This window comes from Dryas octopetala, chromosome 2 (genome assembly GCF_963921425.1).
Source record: "Dryas octopetala chromosome 2, drDryOcto1.1, whole genome shotgun sequence".
NCBI classification, from domain to species: domain Eukaryota; kingdom Viridiplantae; phylum Streptophyta; class Magnoliopsida; order Rosales; family Rosaceae; genus Dryas; species Dryas octopetala.
Window position 1 is genome coordinate 5,444,354 of NC_141367.1, and position 22,231 is coordinate 5,466,584.

The window sequence follows — 22,231 nt, forward strand, 5'->3', positions numbered from 1 at the left end:
TGGCCCTGAATATTATCAAGGGAAACAATTTGGAACAATGGTTGTACAAAAAAAAAAAAATTAAAGCCAATAACATATAGTTTGGTCCTAATTGCATTGTGGCATTATACCATGCACAATTGTGACTTTTAAAAACAGATGTTAACACGTAAATAACAGTAGTGCTAGACATCCCACATTTTTATACCATAATTTCATACCACCTTATGTGGCAATTTACATGACATTCATGCATTGGACACTAAAAAATAAAAACAAAAATTCAAAAAGAAAAAGAAAAACTTTGTCCAGTAAAATAATGACACATAAGATGGTATAAAAAATATGGTATAAGAATGTGGTAAATATAGCATTATTCCGTAAATAATGCAACAAATTCTTTGTCAAAAACGTTGTATATATGTACCTTTAACTTACAATGGTTCAATATAATTAAGAAATCAGTGTCTAAACAATAAACATACAACAAAATCATAAAAACCCATTGTGATGAACGACTCCATGCAATGGTTTACAAAAATGACCAATGCTTTCAAAGACTCTAAATAGGATAATGGGTTAGGATTAGGATATATTCAAGTTTAAAGGTCTTTTGATTTTAAATACCAAATTTTAATAACTTTTTAGTTTAAATATCAAAATTTAATAATATTTTAGATTAAGCACTAGTTGAAAAGTCAAACAAAATAATAAAGTAAAAGGTATCAGAATTCACAAATATTACATAACATGCCACTACAATAAAAAAATAAAAAATAATATTACATCACAAATATTACATTAATTTATACTATATTGTATTAAAATTTTAAAAAAAAAAATCAATCAAGTCACAACTTAACTGTGACTGTCTCACAATTTAGTTGTGACTATCTTGGTAAATTGAAATAGACAACTCTCACCACTATACTAGGTATTATTTTGAGTAAAAGTATTGTTTTAACCTCTATTTATACTATATTGTAGTAAAATTTCTCTAAAAGATACTATATTGTAATACAATTTATTTAAAAGAAAATTTAATTCAGTCACAACTTAACTGTGACTGTCTCACAATTTAGCTATAACTGACTGACTGCCGTTCAGTCACAACTAAATCTAAAGTTGAGACTACATTAGCCAACTTTTAAGACAATATAAAAGCCTCAAGGGCAATTTTGTTAAAACCTTATAAATTTTAACTAACGTACACCCATCAGATGTGAGCCAAAGGACAAAAATGTCAAATGGAAAGGCCCAAATCAAAGCGGCCAACATGTTTGTGACCTAATATTAAAAACTATATTTAAATTTGGTTGTCCAATTAAAATATTATATAATTTTCATGCTATTCTAAAAAATTATTTGGATTTGATATTTAATCTTAATTTTCTACTAGTTTAATTCACTCAAATGTTAAAAAAAAAAAAAAAAACTATAAAGAAAAGGGTTAAATACAAAAATAGTCCTTCAACTTTCACATGTGTCTCAAAGTAGTTCACGAACTTCAAAACATAACAACTTTGCCCATGAACTTTTCAAAGTGTCTCGAAGTGGTCCTTCCATCCAGTCAGTTGACGGAAGTGATCATGTGGGTATTTCGGTCCATTAAAAAAAAAACAAACTGAAAAAAAATTAAAAAAAAAACTAAAATAAAATAAAAGAAAATGCTAAAAAAAAAAAAAAGGGAGGTCTCCCCCCCCCCATAGCCTCATCGCACCCCCACCCTTGGTCCCCTTCGCACCCCCCTCCCACCCACCAGCCTCGTTCCCGCAGCCTATTTCACACCCATTCACTTTCTCTGTCTCTGAAAAATGGTCAAATACTTGTAAAGGAAGCTCATAAATAGAAAAAAACTACAAACAAAATCTAAGTTTTTTCTTTCAAAACGAAGAAACAGAGCCTCTCTGGCTCTCTGAGTGTATCAATGGCCAAGTCAAAGAACATCAACAATAAACTCTCCTACATTTCAGTCCCTTCTCAAATAATCAACTCTCTATCTTTATCTTCTCTACAATCCTTGGTTGTTTCTCCCAAGAAATCTTCAAGGAGTAAAAACGGGTACTTGAGTTGCTTCACCAAGTATAGGAGCCTAAGGTTCTGGTTGTTGTTCCTTTTTCTTTTTGGCTTTCTTGGTATGCTGAAGTTGGGCTTCAACCTAGACCCCTTTGATCCATTTTTCTCCATACCCATGTTCCGTGACCTCCCTTTTTTTGTTTTTCTTTTAGCTTTTTATTTTATTTTATTTTAGTTTGTTTTTTAATTTTTTTTTCAATTTTTTTTTTCCAAAATGGACAGGAATACCCTCACACACATGATCACTTCCGTCAATTGACTAGATGGAATGACCACTTTGAGACATTTTGTAAAGTTCGTGGACAAATTTGTCATATTTTGAAGTTCGTGGACCACTTTGAAACACATGTGAAAGTTGAAGGACCATTTTTGTATTTAACCCTAAAGAAAAAAAGTTGGGAAGTCTCCACCCCCACCCAACCCCACCATTGCCGACCATCAGTTTCCGGCGGCCCCTTCCCCCTCTCTTTTTCTGTCTCCTCTATTTTTCACTCTATTTCTCTCTCTTTTTCTCTTCCTATTTCTATCTTTTATCCCTCCCTATTGCTTCTGACCCCGCCAGCCTCCAGATCCCAATTTCTTTTTTTTTTTTTTTTTTTAATTGAGTTTTCAATTATAGGGATAAGACAACAACAAATTTGGGGCCGAGTGTTCATACAAACCTTCCATACATAATTTATGCTTCTTTCAACCCAACCCCATTTTCACTCATAAAGCCAAGCAACCAAATTAAAAGTCGTTTCCACATTGCTCATTCATTTTGTCTTTCATTTCTCTTCCTTATCCCATCTTTTTCCATTTTCTGTTATAAAAGTATGAAAAAACACAAAAATTAAAACAAAAAAGGTAAAAGGTACTGCTTGATGCTTAACGCATCTCCAATGATGACAAATGTACATATAACCGCAATATGGCATTCAACGTGACCCCAAAGTATACAAACCTCAACCCTTGCACTTCACGTACGCATATGTCTCTCTTGGCATACACAACCTTATAAATTTTTTTCACAATAAATATGCCAAAACAACACATAGTTTGATCATAATTAACCAAACTCAAAACTTAAAATTCCATCAATAATGTCCTCATCATCTCAGGTCCAACAACCTGGACCCAGTTCTTCATTCTCTATCGAATCCAATATTGAATCCTCAATCCAAAGTCTCATAAGAAGCTGGTACACAAGGCAACAATGGCAGACTTTCTTCAATCCCACACCTCAAGAACAAGACCTCAATAGAGCACCATGGAGGACCCACTTGGCCAATTTCTTAGAATCCACACCAATCCATACAATTTGTCTCTCACTCCTCATTGTAGATCTCCTCTTCACCATCCTTGAACTCTCCTCATCTTTATTGCAAACCAACAACAACAACAACAACAAAAACATAGAACAACAAATATGGTACCACTGGGTGGGCATTGCTATTCTCACCCTACTGTCAGCAAAGACAGCGGCTCTCGCGGTGGGGCTGGGGAGAGCGTTCTTTAGGCGTCCGGGTTACGTGGTGGACGGCGTGGTTTTGGCGGGTGCGTTGGGTTTGGAGGCGTTTTTGGAGAGGAGAGGGGGTGGGCTGCTGGTTTTGGTGAGCTTGTGGCGAGTTGTGAGAGTGGTGGAGAGTGCGTTCGTGTTGAGTGACGAGGCCATTGAAGCACAGATTGAAAGCTTGGTGAGCCAGTTTGAGATGCTGAGGGAAGAGAATATGAGGCTGTTGGAAACCATTGCTGAGAAAGATAAAACTATCCAAAAGCTCCACCAAGATTTAGATCAATGTACTTGTCACCAATATGCAGCTTGCCAAAATTCTTCACCTTAATTATATATATATAATGGGTTATTCTAGCTACCAAAAAACAAAAGAATTTTGGTTAACCAAATTTGGGTTATTTAGACCATTGGTGAGTATGTTGGCATGCAATATCATCGCCAGTAATGTTGGTGTTAACCAGTAGCTAAGGACTAGCTTTCATTTTTGTAACAAGCTAAATTTGGTTTTCTAACTTCATTTGAATTTTGGTTAACTTTCAATTGCATCAGATGACATATATATATATATATATATGTATGTTGAGAATAATCAATATTATATGTACAGTATACACACACATCAATACTCTTATATAAGATTTAAGAAGCTAGCTGGTTTCATCTGCTATAAATCCTTGAGCATAACCCGCACTACGTCGTTTTGTATGAGAGAACCTGACAAGGCCTAACTCAAGTACAAGTTAAAAGTCCAGGCCCAGCTGGGCTACGAGTAGGCCCAAAAGAAACTATTTAGTTTTGCTTTAGAAAAAAATATAATAAAGAAACTTTGCGGGCAGAAATTAAATAAAGAAACTTTTGTGGGAGAAAATATAAATAAAAAAACTATAAGCAAAGCACTGCGTAGCAGCAGCAGTAGGAATTCTCTCATCGCCACTTCTCTCTGCGACTCGTCCTGGCATTGAAGCCATTATCGCCACTTCTCCAATCTTCAGGTATCTCTCTCTCGTCTCTCGATTGAAATTATTTGTTTATTTATTTATTTTTCTAGATTTAGGTTAGTGTCGTTACAAATACCAAATTAAATGATATTAATTTCCTCAAAATTAAATGATTTTACAGTACAAATGAATCAAACCCATTAACTATGTAGACTCAAAATGACAGTAGCTCCTTACCAACCAAAACGGCAAAACCTCTAATTTTTTATTTTTTTTATTTTTTTTTTAATATTCTAGTATTGGTGTAGTTGGAAAATTATAGACTTTGTTACAAAAGAGCATGCTTATGCTTAAAAGTAGCTTACTTTGATAATATTCAGACAAAATGATTCCTGGGTTTGGGTTTGGTAGGTTTCAGGAGCATTTACAGTTTACACAAATGGAAGCCAATTTTTTTCGCTTTCTTAAGATTGTGGGTGTGGGCTACAAAGCCAGAGCTGAAGCTCAAGGACGCATGTTGTATTTGAAATTGGGTTATAGTCATGAGGTTGAATTGACTGTTCCGCCTGCTGTTCGTGTTTTCTGCTTCAAGAACAATGTGGTTTGCTGCACTGGAATTGATAAGGATAGGGTGCACCAGTTTGCTGCTGCCGTCCGCAGTTGCAAGCCACCTGAAGTTTACAAAGGCAAGGGTATAATGTACATCGACGAAGTTATTAAGAAGAAACAAGGAAAGAAGTCTAAGTAATTCAATGTCCCAATCCAATGTTTATCTATTGCTGGACATGGTAATGTTTCTTTTTGCTTTCTGAGTTCTAATCGGAAAATTCTGCTAGTTTGGGATTTTCATTCAAACTTTTGTTTTTTTTTTTTTTAATCTAGGTTGCTTAGTCTGTGTTTTCGGGGGGCTTTTCTGAATTTGGACTATGGAGGTTGGGGTGCCCCTCTTTTGTAGACACAGTAGCGATAAAGATAACTTCACAACACATTAGATTCTTAGATAATAAACTTAAGGATCAACTGAATGATTTATTCTTAGACTGGACTAGCCTAGCAATCAGAGGATCATGTGTTACAGGTTTAAGACAGTTCCAATTCTGAGGTCAAAGCATTAAAATTTGCATGTCTATGCTTTTGTTGTAGCTCAAGTGAATTTCTCTTTTTGCTACTGTGAGAAAAGAATAGTTGTTGTATGCCGTACATGAACACATTCTCATAATATTGATTCATTTGAATAAAGCTATGCAGTTACAATTTCCATCGGAAATTTGTTTCACAGCTATGATTGTTTGTGTAACAGTGACTTACTGACTCATTATTAGTCTGTCATGTACAACCACACACACACACACACACGTCCTCATGTTAATAGATAATTTGCTTGAAACTCTGGAAGTTCCACTTAGATACCATTCTAGGATAATGTCCATACTCTGGGATATTCAGAAATTAGTGTTTAGGTAAAAGTTAGATTCAGTATTATTGAAATATTTGCATACTTGATTTGGGCTTTTCCTTTTTTATCATATTTATTTGTGATTTTGTATCCTCATTTGTTCGCAGCATTGGGTGATTTGCCTCCAAGTTTGAAAATGATGACGTTTTGGGTTTTGGAGATATGGGATTTTTAGACTTTAGGTGGTTTTTGGTATCCATGGAAGATGGTTTGTGTATTTGAATACTCTATGGGATTTTAATCCTATCATATGTAATGTCGTTTCCACTATGTTACCAAATTAAATGGTAAGGAGCTACTGCCATTTTAATAAGAAGGTATCACAGGTTGTGCATTAGACTCCACAATGAGTCACGAAAAGCCAGATGGACCGAAAATAATAGCCAACAGTTCAATCTGAGGAAGGGTGAGGAAACCATGAATTAGTGCAGCCATGGATGCCATAAGTTGCCCCTTATCAGCTTGAATAATAGCTCCCACATCACTGTCACGACCCAAAGTGTCATCCGCAACTGCTAGTTCAAATGACATTGAATTTCTAGAGCTTACTAGTTACTTAGACCCCTGTAGCGTCATGCATCTACATTCAGCTTAAAAAGTCCAGCAGTAGGAGCAATTCCCAGTTAATGAGGCATCTAGCTAGTTAATTGCTATTTATGCTGTAATAAAAATTCTTAATTGGCACATACATATATATATATAAGCTCTTTCTATTGAGATATACCTCAACTTATTTATGTTAAGGTATGACCTTGTTGGACCTCACACGAGTCGTTTTGTATCGATCCGAACCGTCCATTTTTTACATCTTTATTGGTAGATCATTTTTGCAAAAATTAGCTAAATCAGAAATCATTTGCCTATCTAACTCAGATAAAACAAATGGATAGTTTCATCAAAAATATTTGGTTTATCCATTTATTTGATCAAAGTTAGATAGGCAAATGATTTATAATTTGGCTAATTTTTTGCAAGGATGATCTATCAATAAAGATGTAAAAAATGAACAGTTTGGATCAACACAAAACGACTCGTGTGGGCCTTTATAGGTCATACCTCAATAGAAGAAGCTTATATATATATACCTCAATAGTTTGGGCCTTAATTTTATTATAGCCTATATATATATATGTATATCTTAATAGAATATATATATATATTTTTTTTTTTTCTAAAAGTCATCTTATTAGTAAGTATGTTGGCAATATCAACACCAATGAGAAAATTAATTTATGAATAGAAGAAGTTTATGGAGGGATATTTGGAAAGCTAATTAGTGTTACCTCCTATGTATGCATTAGATATATCCCACTACTAAATAGGAAAACCTTTAGGGTTAAATACATTTTTGGTCCACGAACTTTGAGCGATTTCTCAATTTGGTCCACTAATTTTGAAACGTGACAAAAATAACCCCGAATTATCCAATTTGTGTCAATTCAGGATTTTCCGTCCAAATATCTAACGGAAGCTGACGTGGCCGTTAAACGCTGATGCGGCGCACTGAATGTGCGCCACGTGTCACCTCTTTTATTTTATTTTCAGATTTTTTCTATTTTCCTATTTTTATAAACTTTAAAAATTAATTAAAAATAGCTCCGGACTCATAAAAATACATGGAAATTCCTACAACCTCATCTTAACTAGTCCAAATTTATTATGGGGCCAAATTACCAATTTGCCCTCTGAGAGTTTCTAAAAAATTTGGGAAGTCCAAATTTATTTTATAGAGGAAAATTTATTTTCCTCTAAGACCGAGAGGTCTTTTGGGTAGTAAGTGTTCACGAGAAAGGTAGTGTTAGTTTTTAGAAGACCAACGGTGCAAACCTCGTATTTTTTGAAGCTCGGGAGATTATTCTATGAATTTCCAAAGAGTCTAGAGTATTTTAATTTTTTAAAAATATATTTGAACTTCCCAAATTTTCTGAAAACTCTCAGAGGGTAAATTGGTAATTTGGCCCCATAATAAATTAGTACTAGTCAAGGGGAGATCGTAGGAATTTTTCGTGTATTTTTATGAGTCCGGAGCTATTTTTAATTAATTTTTAAAGTTTATAAAAATAGGAAAATAGAAAAAATCTGAAAATAAAATAAAAGAGGTGACACGTAGCGCACATTCAGTGCGCTACGTCAGCGTTTAACGGCCACATCAGCTTCCGTTAGATATTTGGACAGAAAATCCTGAATTGACATAAATTGGATAATTCGGGGTTTCTTTTGTCACGTTTCAAAATTGGTGGACCAAATTGAGAAATCACTCAAAGTTTGTGGACCAAAAATGTATTTAACCCAAACCTTTAATATGAAAAGAAAAGCAACTCAGTCCTTCACCAAGCAAAAGAGGAACAACACAAAGTTTGGAATCAAACTATAACAAAACAAATTATATTATGACAAAACTATTAAAGCAAATATATAGTCAAACCCCCCCGCCCCTCTGTTGGAATTCAACAACAATTCTCAGTTTTTCTAGCTAGTTCTCTACCAAGAGCTTTCTTTGACAAAGCACCTTTACATACTAGATTTCTAAGTCTCTGCAGTATAGTTAGCCCCAATGCAGCTAATTAGAAAAAACAAAAAAAACAAAAGCGCTAACTTGATTCAAAGGGTTTTTTTTTTTTTTTTTTTTATGACTCGGGTATCCGGATCTTTGACCGGACTAATCCCGAGGACACGTGTAGATCTACCAATCCAAACGGTCAGGACAAATCCCCAACTCCATCGATTGTCAATAGCGGAATTGGGTGATGGTGGCCCCAAGAGGATTGTATGCACCCAGGGAGGATCAAACTGAGGACCTTGCAAACTAGGCAGACTTCACCAACTCCTTACCACTGGACTGACCCCTGGGGGTTATTCAAAGGGATTGTAGTGAGGGAAATTTAGAATTTGTTTGTACATCTTTTTCACAGTCGAGTCAGTTTCTCATATCTGCAACTCTTAATTTCCTGGTGTGTTGGGCACCAATGTTGACACTTGATAGCCTTCTCATTCCAGCTTCACCAGCTGCGTGCACTATATACATGTACTCAAGTCTAAGATCTTAAACCTTTTCCCAAATCCAAACGTCTAACAAATTTCACCATGTTGTATTTGCTGCAAAATTTGCAAAGGTGGTGTTGTAGAATCTAAAATCCCACATCAGGAAGTCTAAACCTTGCATTAACAATATATAAGATTTTGGTTCTCTTTCTCCCATAACCGATTAGTTTTGGATATGATACTCTAAATTTGAAGATTCAAACTATGATCAGCTTCAGTGCGGAGAATATCAAATGCCTGCATTCATCGAGTCATCATCTCTTTTGGATGAAAGAACTTATTGAGTTACCACCAACAAATCAAAAGTCAAAAGATAAAACAAATGTATGTCAAAGGCCGAGCAAGCAAGCAACAGGATACATTACAAAGAGCAAACAACCACCTACCACCTAAGACACACCAGCCTTCTCTTTCCACCACAAGTTAAAGCTGTGCTTCTCACACAGAATGGTATATTTTTGCTCCTCTGTACTTAAAAGCTTCCCCACCAAGGAATTCTCTAATTTCTTTAGATTCTTTACTAGCTGATTAAAATGAATTAAAATTAACTGCAATGGTGCATCCATAGATGTGGCTTGACATCTGCAGAAACTGTTCTGCATCATATCAAGATTTTCTTAGTCGTTTTCATTTTCTTAAAACATGTCTAAAAGACCCACTAGCTGCTTTCTGAAGAGACTGCCAAAAACAGGCCTCCAATGGAGTATCCATCACAATATATGGTAACAATCAATGATAGTTATGAACTACAAGAAAATAAGAAAGCATATATTTAGGAACAAATGAGAGAGAAAATAAACTCATCTATTTAGAACAATATAATACATTATCTAGGTAGATCGATTTGAGTGCTCCCTAGCTATTATTGTTTTTAAGGTAAGAAGAGGATAACTTCAATTGATTTTAAATAAAATTATTTGAGGGATTGTTCAATGGAAGGGGCCTATATATATATATATATATATGTACACACTCAAACAGTATTCTTATATAAGAGTCAAGAAGCTAGCTAGTATCATCTGCTATATATGTTGACAAAGAAACTGTGTTGTTACTGAACTAGTAGGTGATAAGAAAAATAATTATGGATAGAACTCAAGTTTATGGAGGAGTAATTAGGAAGCTAAAGTGTTACTTGGTGTATATATATACATGCAGTGGATATCCCAGTACTAACTAAAACCTTAATGATGTGCTATTTTTGTTTTCCAACCAAAGGCATATGGATACGTATAAAAGGAAAAGCAAAAGAGGAACAACAAAAAGTTTGGAATCAAACTAAAACAACACAAATTATGTGGCAGAATAGTTAAAGCAACTATAGTCAAACCTTCCTGGAGTTTAATTGACAACAATTCTTAGCTAGCTTTCTGAGTCTCTGCAGTACAATTTGCCCCCATTTCCATTGGAAAATGCAGCTAGAAAAAAAAAAAAAGAAAAAAAATCTAATTAACTTGATTCAAAGTAATTGTAGTGAGGGAATTTTGGAATCTGTTTATACATCTTTTTCACAGTTGAGGCAGCTTCTCATATCCATAACTTTTTCATGATGTGTTTGGGTACCAATATTAATAACCTTCTCAATATTCCATCTTCACCAAATGCACACATCGCTGGTATATATGCAATCGAGTCTAGGATCTAAGATCTTCGCCAAAATCCAAAGGCAATCCGTGCAACAAATTTTACCACGGTTTATTTTCTATCCGTCTAAGAAATTTTACCATGCATGTTGCATTTGCTGCTCTGTTTGCAAAGGTGGAACCATATATCCGTCTAAAATTTTTTACCATGGAGTCATCTTCTTCTGGATGAACTAATTGATTGACCAAAAGAAAGATAAAGAAATCACCAAAGATATAACAGCCAAACTTAAAGCCACAAATAAGAACTGTTAGTCTCAGAAGGAATTTATATATCACTGCCTGCAACTGCAAGGACACCTAATCATATATTGATGATTCTAAACATATATATATATACACACACATCAATATTGTTATGTAAGAGTTAAGAAGCTAGCTAATATCATCTGCTATATATAAATCCTTAGTATCATATTTATATATACAAAGAAACTGTGTTGTTACTGACCTAGTAGCTGATGAGAAAATTAATTTATGAACAGAGTTTATGGAGGGATACTTGGAAAGCTAAAGTGTTACCTCCTATAAATGCAGTGGATATCCCATTACTAGATAGGAAAACCTTAAAGCAATTACATATGGATACATATGAAAAGAAAAGCAACTATGCCCTTCACCAAGCAAAAGAGGAACAACTTAGAATATTAAGGCAACTACAGTCAAACCCTCCTGGAGTTAGTGCCAAAAAGAACCCTCTTGGAGTTTTAAGAACAATTCTCAGTTTTTCACTTTTTCTAGTCCTCTAGCTACCTAGACCCTGTTTTGAAAAAGAACCTCTACATATATAATTCTTAGTCTCTGCAGTACAATTTTCCTCATTTCCACTGAAAATGCAGCTAAGAAAAATAAAAACAAGATTCAAAGGGATTGTAGTGAGGGAATTTTTAGAATCTATAGTCTCGTATCATTGTGGCTTCGCCAACTGCACGCACTGCAGATATATACATGTAATCAAGTCTAGGATCTAAGATCTTCACCCAAATCCAAATGCATCGACCGGTCCAACAAATTTTACCACACAGTATTTGCTGCAAAATTTGCAAAGGTGGTGTTGGAGAATGCATGTAGAATTCCACATCAAGAACTCTAAGCGTTAATGCACAACAATATATAAGATCTTGCATGGTCCGCTCCACTCATAACCAAATGAATTTTAGGTTGAATGCTCTAAACGTTGAAAGAACAAACTATGATCCACTTCAGTGTGGAGAATATCATATGCAGGTGCTGCATTCATCAAGTCATCATCTTTTCTGAATGAACCAATGAAAACTTATCGAGTCACAAGCAGATTGAAAGTTAAAATATAAAACAACTGTCAAAGGCCGAGCATGCAAGCAAGCAAGCAAGCAACAGAATACAGATATATTACAAAGAGGAAACAACTACCTATTACCTAAGACTAACAAGCCTTCTCTTTCCACCACAAATTAATGGTGGATTGGCTGCTCAGTACTTGAAAGGCTTGCCCACCATGATTTCTTTAAACCCAAAGATGCCATGTGCATTAGATTCATCTTTACTAGCTATAGTATTATATTTATATATATATTGCAGGGTGCAGAAACTGTTTTGCATCATATCAAGTTTTCTAGTCTTTTTTCAATTCCTCAAAAACATGTTAAAACACCCACTTGCAGAGACTTCCAGAAACAGGCCTCCAATGGAATATCCTCATATTGCATATATTTAAGAATAAATGAGAGAGGAAGTAAACTCATTTAGTTAGAACAATACAATACGTTGTCTTTTTGTTTTTGGTTTTGGTTTGGATATACAATACTTTGTCTGAGTTTATTAAGTAAGAGAGCATAATTCTGTCTGATTTTAATTTCCACACAAACTCTGTCTGGTATTTCTGCAACCAAAAACAAAAAAAGGAATCTGTCTGATTTCGTTGACTGCCTAATCAAATTGTGTTTTCCAAAACAGGACGCACCCATCTAACGGGGAGATCTGTTTTCCCTCCCACTTCAGCCAAATACCAGTTTTTCTTTCTTCTTTTTTTTTTTTTTTCTTCTTTTTTGTTTTTAGAATGAAAGAAAATAATAAATATTTTTTAAAAAAAGGGAAAAATAACGAGAAGTGCCTCTTCGATCTTCCCCCAGTCTCTCTCTCTCTCTTTCTCTCTCTCAAAACCGCACTTATCGCAGTCTTCAACTCCTAACAGACAAAACAGTATTTTGCTCATTCACATTTCTCATGCTATCTATAAAATTCATTCTTCAAATTTCAACACACCTTTTCGCTGCATAACTAATTCAATTCTTAATTTCCCTTGTTAACAACTAATTCAATTCTTCTTTTCCTACACACAATCCTCGATCAGCTCCTTAGCCACACACCCTTTTCATCCAAAACCCTTTTGAGCTTTCTACCCTTCTCCTCTCTCTCTCTCTCTCTCTCTCTCTCTCTCTCTCTCTCTCTCTCTCTCTCTCTCTCTCTCTCTCTTGTTTCATTCATTCGAGAATTTTCAGACTGTTGCAAATTTAATTTAATTGCATTTCATTCTAGCCGAGCCCGTGCTTTCTCTTCTCTAATCCTGGTTTTTCTGGATTTGAATGTTATTGGGTTGCTGCTGATTCCTCATAATTTTATGGAGCAAATTCTTGTTCCATATTACTAGAGTGTTTAAAATCTGAATTGGGTTTGTTTTCATTGTGATTAATTGCTACGGTCTGCCCTATGCTTTATCAGCAGAAAAACCCACCTGGGGTTTCGAAATCTCAGCAGCTACAGATAGCTTCAAGCTATAATCATGCTGAAAAGCCTTTCTCCATAAGGTGATTGCTCTTCGCAAGTATTTGTGTCTGTGTTTTTTGTTTGTTTTAGTAAAATAGACTTCTAGGTTGTGCTTGACATGACATGTGATGTTAAACGATATCAACACAGCACCAGCACTTTAACTTTTAATTTAACTGTGATCATGAGTTTATTGTTTTATTTATGAACTATTTCTGATTCCCAATAATTTATGGCAAGTATATTTTGTGTTCGTTTTCATTTGTATATATCTTAGTTCTTTATGTGCTAATTCTTAAGGCTCAAGTTCCTTTTAATTTTTTTCGTTCACCTTTTGTACAGTAGTATCATGCATGTTCATATATTTTATGTTGAGTAATGAGTTGCAATGCATTCAACTTAGAGTTCTTTGCTCGAAAGATCAACTAGCTACTCTGATTTTTAACTTTTTCTATTGCAGGAAGTATGCTCTTGCTTGTCGGCAGAAAGATGTCTTTTCTAGCTGGCCATTTCCAGAGAAATACTTGCACATTTGTCTCAACCACGGTATCAATGATGTGTTGCCACCCCTTGAATCTCATACATCAGCTGTGCAATCACTCAGAGGAGCTGTAGGTTTGACTCCTATTCAACAAGTTGATAAAATTGTTGATTACTTTGAAGGCGAACCACCAGATACCATTGAGCAGGATACTAAAGATGAGTGTAAATTACACTCTGAGGAAGCAATATCTGAACTCTCAATCCAGCATTGCCATTCATCTCCTTCAAACAGTTGTCATAAGCATGAAGAAAACAAGGATGACTCTTGTCCCTATGTTGCTTCTAACAGCATAGTTTCAACAGATCAACCTTCAACTACAATACCAAGTTCACACCTTAGTCTTCTTCAGTGTAATAAAACATTGACTTCTTCTAGGAAGCTGAGGCATAAGCAAAAACGACGTAAGGGTAAGCATAAAAAGCGATCGATGGTGGATATTTTAGGGGAAGCCACGCCTTGTACAATGGAGGATCTCCTTAGAATTAAAAGATTGTGTTGTATTTCGAGCAAACCTCTTGAGCAGGGGGATGAAGTAAGTGAACATACAGTCAATGTTAAGTGTAATTGCGAATCTGATCTAACCAAGGATTGCTCAAGTGAAAAGATTGAAAAAGATTCTTATGAAGCAGCCAGTCCCAGTATGCTGTCCAGAAAAAGATGGGTAGTGAAGTTCAAGTTTAGCAGTTACATATCCAATGTCTAAAGCTAAATTAATCGAACTTGCACTTTATATATCAAGGTACAGTCTCAGCTTCATGATCTTTCTCCCATACTTACTATGTTTTCTCAAAAGTTATAAAGATTTTAGTTGCAATTTGAATGCACCTACAAGCACCCATTCATACTCATAGATATTATGCATAAATTTTGTGAAACAGCCTTTGATTTACCCCTGATAATTTTGGTAGATATAACATACAAATGTTATCATGAATATTTAGAACATATCATTAGACTATAGTAAAACAAACACACAAGTGGATTTATATGATTATAAAGAGATACAATCTTTTGGAGAAAGAATCCCAATCTTGTATAGAACTTTTGAGAGGTTGTTAAACCAGCTCCCATAATTTTGTTTTCAACGGGGAACAAAAAAGTAAATATAGGACACAATTATCTGTATTAGAGTGAAATTCTGGGAGAAAACTTAATAGTGAGGCAGATATATGCAGCACATCTTCTAGATGAAGATATTATTATAAAAGAAAAAAAAAAAAAAAAAAGATTTTTGTGCTGTTAAATTCGTATCAATGTTTCTTAGCCCTTACCTCCAATTTCTCATAAGTTTCTTTTTCCTCTATTGTCTAAGTGATTCTGGAAACTGCTAACTATTCCCTTAAGTATTTTCTTCTCCTTTTCTATTCCCATGACAGTATATGCATTATTTCTCATCCTTTGATCAGTCATAAGCCTTGCAAAGGACTTAGAAATTAAAATCATATTTGACCTTCCCCTTTCACTTTATAGTAATCCAATTGAGAATCATTGAACATATTTTAGTATATGAACAGCTTTTAAAGAAACTTAGTAGAACGAGTCATGTAATTTCATTTATAATATTTCATCTGTTCTACAACTTCAACAAGTTAGAGAGAGAGAGAGAGGGAGAGAGAGGGAGAGGGAGAGAAATGGAAATGATGGATGAACTTTTGAAGTCATAAGGTGTCAAAGAGTGGCAAAATAAGTTAATATATTAGAGAGAGAGAGAGAGAGAGAGAGAGAGAGAGAGAGAGAGAGAAATGAAAATGATGGATGAACTTTTGAAGTCGTAAGAGGTCAAAGAATGGCAAAATAAGTTAATATATTAGTGAGCAAGGGGATCTGTAATCAGATCGACTTCTAGGTTTGCTCCAGAGCTTGGTAAAAATAAATTTTTAGACGATAAATGAATTCCATGAATTTGAAATGATAGCCTAGGTGCAAATATGGCTAGAAAGATCTAAAGTTACATGCTTATATACATGTATATGTTGTATATATTACATATATGTGTGTGGACGTGCATGTGCTTAATTTATAGGAAATTTTATTTACAGGTTGGGAAAAAGAAGACTTTTGTACACATGTGGCTGGATTGTTCCCCAAACTTTACATTCATAGAAGGAGGCTCACACTTTAATCATCTGAATTTTTCTTGCACATTCATATTTTTTATTGTCACTAATGGAGTTGCTTATAAATAAAATTTAGGTTCAATGGAATTCTGAATACAGCCCTTTAGAAAAATGAGCTAAGCCTTCACCCTCCATCCCACCTATGTCACTTGAGCTAAGCCTCATGTCATATCAATATTTTTTTTTTTCTTTAATCAGAAATGAAATTTAATAAAACATCGGAGTACAAGAGACAGGAAAAATCGACAAGATATCCACCTACATCACAATAAAAATAAAGAAAAACACAGATAGCAACTCTAGCAGAAACTACATTCCGCAAAACCCGATCATATCAATATTAAGTTAGTTTGATCAGAAGAAGTACATAAAACATCAATGGAGTGCTTTACTTTCTACCAATGCTGTGCTTTTCATTTCATAATAGTTTCATGCATAATTTAATATATAAGTTATCAGTTCCTGCTCTCTCATTTTGTTATGAAGTTATTCAATTACCTGTCCAATTTCTAATGAAACAACCTTCAGTCATTGCAAACCAGTTGGCTTGGGAAATATTGATATATACCTGCACAGAACTGTTATGTTGTCAGACTATGAATCTAGATTATTGATTAGGTTGATTCTTGACTGAATGTGTGATCCAAATTAACAGTTATATTGTCAGACTATCTTTTGTTTTTTGGTCAATATGTTGTCAGACTGTGTAACAAGATATATGTATATATGTTGGACCCGTTTAAAGGAAAAACATTAAAGTATTGGTAAATCATGACTTCTGGGCCAGTTGTTCCTATCTTATAAAAATTGTGGTCTAATTATTGACAGGCCTTTGTGGACAGCTGGGTGAAAGTTGGTTTTGGTGGCAGCTTCGGTTCATCGGACAAAGGCAGTGCTGGCTTGCATATTTATATGATGCTGAATTTCACCAACTTTTGTTACAGAACCTGAATTTGTACAAATTAGGAACCCATATGTCTGAAACAAAATTAGTAACACTTGCACATTATATATCAAGGTACATTCTCAGCTTCATTCTCTTTCTCCCATACTTGACTATATTTGCTCCTAAGTTTTGAAGATTTTAGTTACAATTTGAATGCACCTTCAAGCACCCATTCGTACTCATAGAATATATGCATAGAATGTTCTGAAACAACCTTTGATTTGACACATGTTATTTTTGAAAATCTTGGTATCTAGATTTTTATATAGTACATCTAAGAATACAGATATAAGAGTATTCTCAAGGCATGTATGTTTGCTAGTTTCCCCTTAGACTTTAATCAAAGTCCTTCTGAACTTCTTGTTTATATAAGACTACATATTTTTAACTTGGTTACAGTTGTTTCCAAAAGGATAAATGTTATAAGTTATATGCTATCTGTCAACTTACTACAGTCTTCTACTTCATGGCTTAGATCACTGTGTAAGAAGTTTGGTTGATGCAGTCTAAATTATTAATTTTCTTATGTAAATTGTTTTCCTTCCTCTCTGTGTATGGTTCAATGCATAACATGACTAAGTCTGCAAAAGAATCAAATACCTCATTAGAAAATGCTCATATTTACCTCTGATAGTTTTGGTAGATATTGCTTACAACTTTTATCATGAATATGCAGAATTACATCAATCTTCTCTCCTTAAGTTCATATCATATCAACTACTAAAACAAACACACAAGTGAAGGATTCGTATGATTATAAAGAGATACAATCTTATAATTGGAGAAAGAATACCAATTAGTTTTTGAGAGTTTGTTCAACCAGCTCCCATAATTTAGTTTTTGCCAGGAACAAAAAAATAAATATAGGACATAATTATATGCATTAAAGTGAAACTTTGAGGTAAAATTTAATAATGAGGCAGATAAGAAAAAGATTTTGATGCTGTCAAATTCGCATCAATGTTTCTTAGCCCTTACCTCCAACTTCTCATAGGCTTCTTTTTGCTCTATTGTCTAAGTGGTCCTGAAAACTGCTACTTATGTGAGTTCCCTCAAGTATTTTCTTCTCCTTTTCTATTCCCATGACAATATATGCAGTATATCCCATCCTTCGGTCAGCCATAAGTCCTGCAAAGGACTTAGAAATTAATTTCATATTTACCTTTCCCATCCAGTTTATAACAAAAAAAATTAAGAAGCAACAGCAATTCAATTGAGAATCATTGAACATATTTATGAACAGCTTTTAAACTTAGTAGATCAAGACATGAAATTTCTTTTAGAACATTTCATGTGTTGTAGGAGTTTCAACCAGTTCTAAGTTCTACAAATTTTAAGACTTTGTAATCCTGTGAGCATTCTTTTCGTAGCTATCATGAACTTATTTTCTAGATGCCCTAGTTACACCAGTGACCCGTGAAATCTTTTATATGGCTTTATTAGAAGTTTATTAGAGAGAGAGAGAGAGAGAGAGAGAGAGAGAGAGAGAGAGAGTTCATCATTGTCGAGGTAAACATTTTAGGACAGAATTATTGCTTATTGGTTAGACATGTGAGGGTAAATGGGAATGATGGATGAACTTTTGAAGCCATAAGGTGGATTACAGGTGGAGTAGAGTTAAAGCCAGTCAAAGAGTGGCGAAAGAAGTTAATATATTAGTGAGCAAGGAGATCTGTAATCAGACTGACTTCTACCTTTGTTACATAGCCTGGTAAAAAAAAACAATTTGATGTTAAATGCATTCCATGAATTTAAAACCATAGCTTATGTGATTAGCATGGCCCCTATGCAAGGATGACATGCTTAAATCGGGAAATGATAGCTTATATGCAAAAATTGTTGGAAAGATCTCAAGTTACATGCTTATATAGCATGGCCCCTATTCATATTATACACGCTTAATATGAATGAAATTTTATTTACAGGTTGTGGAAGACTATGTGCCTAGGTTGTTCCCCAAACTTTGCATCTTTACAAGGTGGCTGACACTCTAATCATCTGAAATTTTCTTGCACATTAATATTTTGTATTTCTCACTAGTGGGGTTGCTTATTAATAAAATCTAGGTTGAATAGATTTCTGCTTATAAATGAAAATTTTCTTGCAGATTCTCTAAGGTCAATACGCTAATGGTCCTCATTTCATTTGATTTGAACAGACCTAATACACATTACACCCTTCATATCAAAGCATTTTTTTTTTGTTTATGTTTTTTTTTTTTTTTTTTTTTTTGTTACAAGGAGAATCAAACATTTGGTCTACCCTTTACCCCATTCCACCTATGCCACGTGAGCTAAGCCTCATGTCATATCAATATTAGTTTTGTTTGATTGATGTAGTGCTCTACTTTCTATCAATGCTATGCTTTTCAGTTCATATTAATTTCATGCACAACTGAATCTATAAATTATCAGTTTCTGCTCTCCCATTTCATTATGAAGTTATTCAGTTACCTGTCCAGTTTCTAATAAAACAACCTTTAGTCATTGCAAGTCAATTGGCTTGGGGAATATTGCTATATACACACAGAAAATGTTATGTTGACAAATTGTGAATCCAAATTCTTGATTAGGTTGATTCGTAACTGATTGTGTGATTCAGATTCACAGTTATGTTGCCAAACTGTCTAACAAGAGGATATATGTATATATGTTGGACCTGTTTAAAGGAAAAAAAAATAAAAAATTTGAGGTATCGGTAAATCGTGACTTCTTGACCAATTTTTCTTCCTATATTATTAAAATATTGTTGTCTAATTGTTGTCAGGCCTAGGTGGACAAGACTGAGGGAAAGTTGGTTTTGGTGGCAGCTTTGGGTAATCAATGAAGGCATTGTTGGTTTGCATATTTACATGATGCTGAATTTGGTCAACTTCTGTTAAAGAACCTGAATCTTTACAAATCAGGAGCCCATATATTTCTTGAAATGAAAGACATCTAAATTTAACTACACTTTTATCCGTTTGTTTTATGTTTGTATATTTGTCAAAGTATAGGAAAAGAGAAAGCTAGCATTCATCTGTTAGTATTTATTATTTATATAAATACCAAACATAAGAGGTTGAAAACCCCTCTTATAGCCTTTTACATTGATTAGAAAAATCAATATTCTAGTTTTTTTTTTCTGGTCTGGTTTTAAGTGTGAGCGCGTAATTTTTTTTTTTTTAGTTGTTAGTTGATGACATGATGTTATTGTGAAAAAAATATATTTTTGATGTTGGAAGGTTATTTTTTTGCATATAATGATTATAAAGTCCACTTTTGCACTCTTAATGATAAACTAACCCACCTATTTTATCCAAATAATAAAAAGATCCATTGAATTAGTTTTAAACCCACTTTTAAAAAACTTAAGTTTTTCTCCCACTCTCTCCCCTCCCCCTACGATGATTCTCTCCCTCCTTCTCCCTGCGATCTATCTCTTCTCCCCCCTCGCAATCTCTCTCCCCTCTTCCTCGTGATCTCTCTACCCTCCTTCTATCTCTGACGCAGAACGGTTGGCGGAGAAAATTATGCAACAACTTGATTATTGCAAATCTAAAAAATTTGGGAAATGATTTCTACTAGTCGAAGGGTTTGGCTTTGAAGGGAATAGCGAGACGAGTCAAACTTATCACTATGCCATGACGTATGGGCTTTTTCGGTCTTCTGAGATTGTTTAAGGCCTCAACACTGCATTTTAAACTTTAAGACATTTTATTTAATTTCGTTTATATTTTGTTTGGGTTTGTAATTACCTCTGGGCCTTAATTATAAGGTTGTTTGCACTCTAGGGTTTCTTTAAGCGTACTTAAGCAATTTTACAATTGCTAGACGAATTATTATGTTATTTTTATCAAATTAATTATTGAGGTTTTCTCTCAATTTCCTGTTGGATTCTAGGGTTCTTGTTCTTTTAGGTTTACGCTTGTAAGCCTTGGTCGATTGTCCTGCATCAAGTGGTATCAGAGCCAAGTTTCTCCTCTTCGATATCGTTGATTTAAGTCATGGGTGACCGTGAAACTGCAGACCCAATCACTCGAGCGGATCTGGATGTCCAGAACTGTCGAATTGACAACCTATCCGCGCAATTTGGCGAGATTCGAGAGTTGCTAAGGCAAGCCGTTGGCAATATTGGTGTTAATAATGATAGAGTAGTTGCCAATAACGGTGGTATCAATCAAGGGGGCGAAAACGTGGGAAACCCCGGAAGACGTCGTGTGCAAGAAAGTGACTCCGAATCTGAGGAGGAGATCGAAGAGCTACCCTAGGAACACAATCAAAATCGTCCTAATAATAATAATAACGGCAACAATTTTGATGACTATCGGATTAAAGATGTTTGCGGGTAACCTGAAGATTGAGGATTTCTTAGATTGGTTGGTGGAGGTGGAGAGGTTCTTTGAGATTATGGAGATTCATGAGACCAAGATGGTGAAGATGATCGCTTTTCGTCTAAAAAGTATCGCGGCTGTTTGGTGGGATTAATTGCAGAACACCCGCCAGAGGCAAGGAAAGAGCCGTATTCGGACGTGGCGAAAGATGAAACAACTCATGATGGACAGGTTCCTCCTTGCAGATTACGAACAAATCTTGTATCGCATGTTTATAAGCTGTGTGCAGAGTAATAGAGCAGTGGCTGAATACACTGATGAATTTTTGAGATTGGCAGAATGTAACTATCTGCAAGAGACAAAAAACCAGAAGGTTGCAAGGTATGTGAACGGGTTGAAGACATCTATTCAAGACAAGATTGGGTTGCTGAATATGTGGACCTTGCAGGAGGCGATTAACATAGCATTGAAAGTCGAGTTGATGGAAAAAGAGAAGCGCTAAATGACTTATCGGAGGAGTGCAACGGATTCCTTTGAAACGAATGTTGTTATCCCTGCTGATAAAGGAAAAACTAGGCAACAAAGTAGTAGGAGTGCATCTAAGTCTTCGAATTTTCCAGCTAAAGGAATGAATGAAAGTAGTGGCAAGAGTTTTGATAGAGGGCAGTTTTGCAATCAACCCCATAAGCAAAATCCGTATGCCAGACCCACTACGGATATTTGTTATAGATGCGGCAAGCCTGGGCATCGTTTGAATGTTTGCCCAGAGCGAAAACAGGCCAATTTAGTAGAAGTGGATGAACCTGAAGAGGAAGATAAAGAAGTGATTGACAATGATTATGCAGGAGCTGAGTTTGCCATTTTAGAGGGGCTGGAAAAAATTAATTTGGTGTTGCAGCGAGTTCTTTTGCCTCCAAAAGAGGAGGGGCAGCGACGAA

At 34.9% G+C, this 22,231-nt stretch overlaps 3 protein-coding genes and 1 pseudogene across 6 annotated transcripts; all 4 read left to right on the forward strand.

Annotated features, from left to right (window-relative positions):
* Window positions 1-3,131: 3,131 nt before the first annotated feature.
* On the forward strand, window positions 3,132-3,878 carry LOC147292680 (voltage-gated hydrogen channel-like protein). The gene has a single exon (XM_086230903.1). It carries the CDS (start codon window positions 3,138-3,140, stop codon window positions 3,876-3,878), a length of 741 nt encoding a protein of 246 aa, XP_086087029.1. The 5' UTR covers window positions 3,132-3,137.
* A 541-nt stretch (window positions 3,879-4,419) lies between these two features.
* Window positions 4,420-6,251, forward strand: LOC147292681 (large ribosomal subunit protein uL6m-like). 3 transcript variants are annotated; one of them, XM_086233566.1, is made up of 3 exons: window positions 4,420-4,542; window positions 4,900-5,276; window positions 6,052-6,251. In XM_086233566.1, exon 2 carries the CDS (start codon window positions 4,928-4,930, stop codon window positions 5,234-5,236), a length of 309 nt encoding a protein of 102 aa, XP_086089692.1. In that variant the 5' UTR covers window positions 4,420-4,542; window positions 4,900-4,927; the 3' UTR covers window positions 5,237-5,276; window positions 6,052-6,251. The 3 variants fall into 3 exon arrangements, with proteins under 3 accessions (XP_086089692.1, XP_086089693.1, XP_086089690.1); XM_086233567.1 differs by lacking the exon at window positions 6,052-6,251 and adding an exon at window positions 5,371-5,746; XM_086233564.1 differs by lacking the exon at window positions 6,052-6,251 and having other exon boundaries at window positions 4,900-5,343.
* Window positions 6,252-12,771: 6,520 nt separating this feature from the next.
* On the forward strand, window positions 12,772-20,104 carry LOC147292682 (uncharacterized). Of its 2 annotated transcripts, XM_086232836.1 has the most exons (5): window positions 12,772-13,415; window positions 13,835-14,657; window positions 16,864-17,053; window positions 18,907-18,959; window positions 19,748-20,104. In XM_086232836.1, exons 1-2 carry the CDS (start codon window positions 13,318-13,320, stop codon window positions 14,619-14,621), a joined length of 885 nt encoding a protein of 294 aa, XP_086088962.1. In that variant the 5' UTR covers window positions 12,772-13,317; the 3' UTR covers window positions 14,622-14,657; window positions 16,864-17,053; window positions 18,907-18,959; window positions 19,748-20,104. The 2 variants fall into 2 exon arrangements, with proteins under 2 accessions (XP_086088962.1, XP_086088963.1); XM_086232837.1 differs by lacking the exon at window positions 18,907-18,959.
* Window positions 18,703-18,811, forward strand: LOC147292683 (U6 spliceosomal RNA; annotated as a pseudogene).
* Window positions 20,105-22,231: the final 2,127 nt, after the last annotated feature.

What these genes read in the sequence shown, in the direction of transcription:
- LOC147292682 (XM_086232836.1), top strand. Translation starts at nt 13,318, where the DNA reads ATGCTTTATCAGCAGAAAAACCCACCTGGGGTTTCGAAATCTCAGCAG. An exon ending in GAAAAGCCTTTCTCCATAAG is followed by an intron (nt 13,416 to 13,834) that starts GTGATTGCTCTT and finishes TTTCTATTGCAG; the next exon opens with GAAGTATGCTCTTGCTTGTC.
- LOC147292681 (XM_086233566.1), top strand. Translation starts at nt 4,928, where the DNA reads ATGGAAGCCAATTTTTTTCGCTTTCTTAAGATTGTGGGTGTGGGCTAC.
- LOC147292680 (XM_086230903.1), top strand. Translation starts at nt 3,138, where the DNA reads ATGTCCTCATCATCTCAGGTCCAACAACCTGGACCCAGTTCTTCATTC.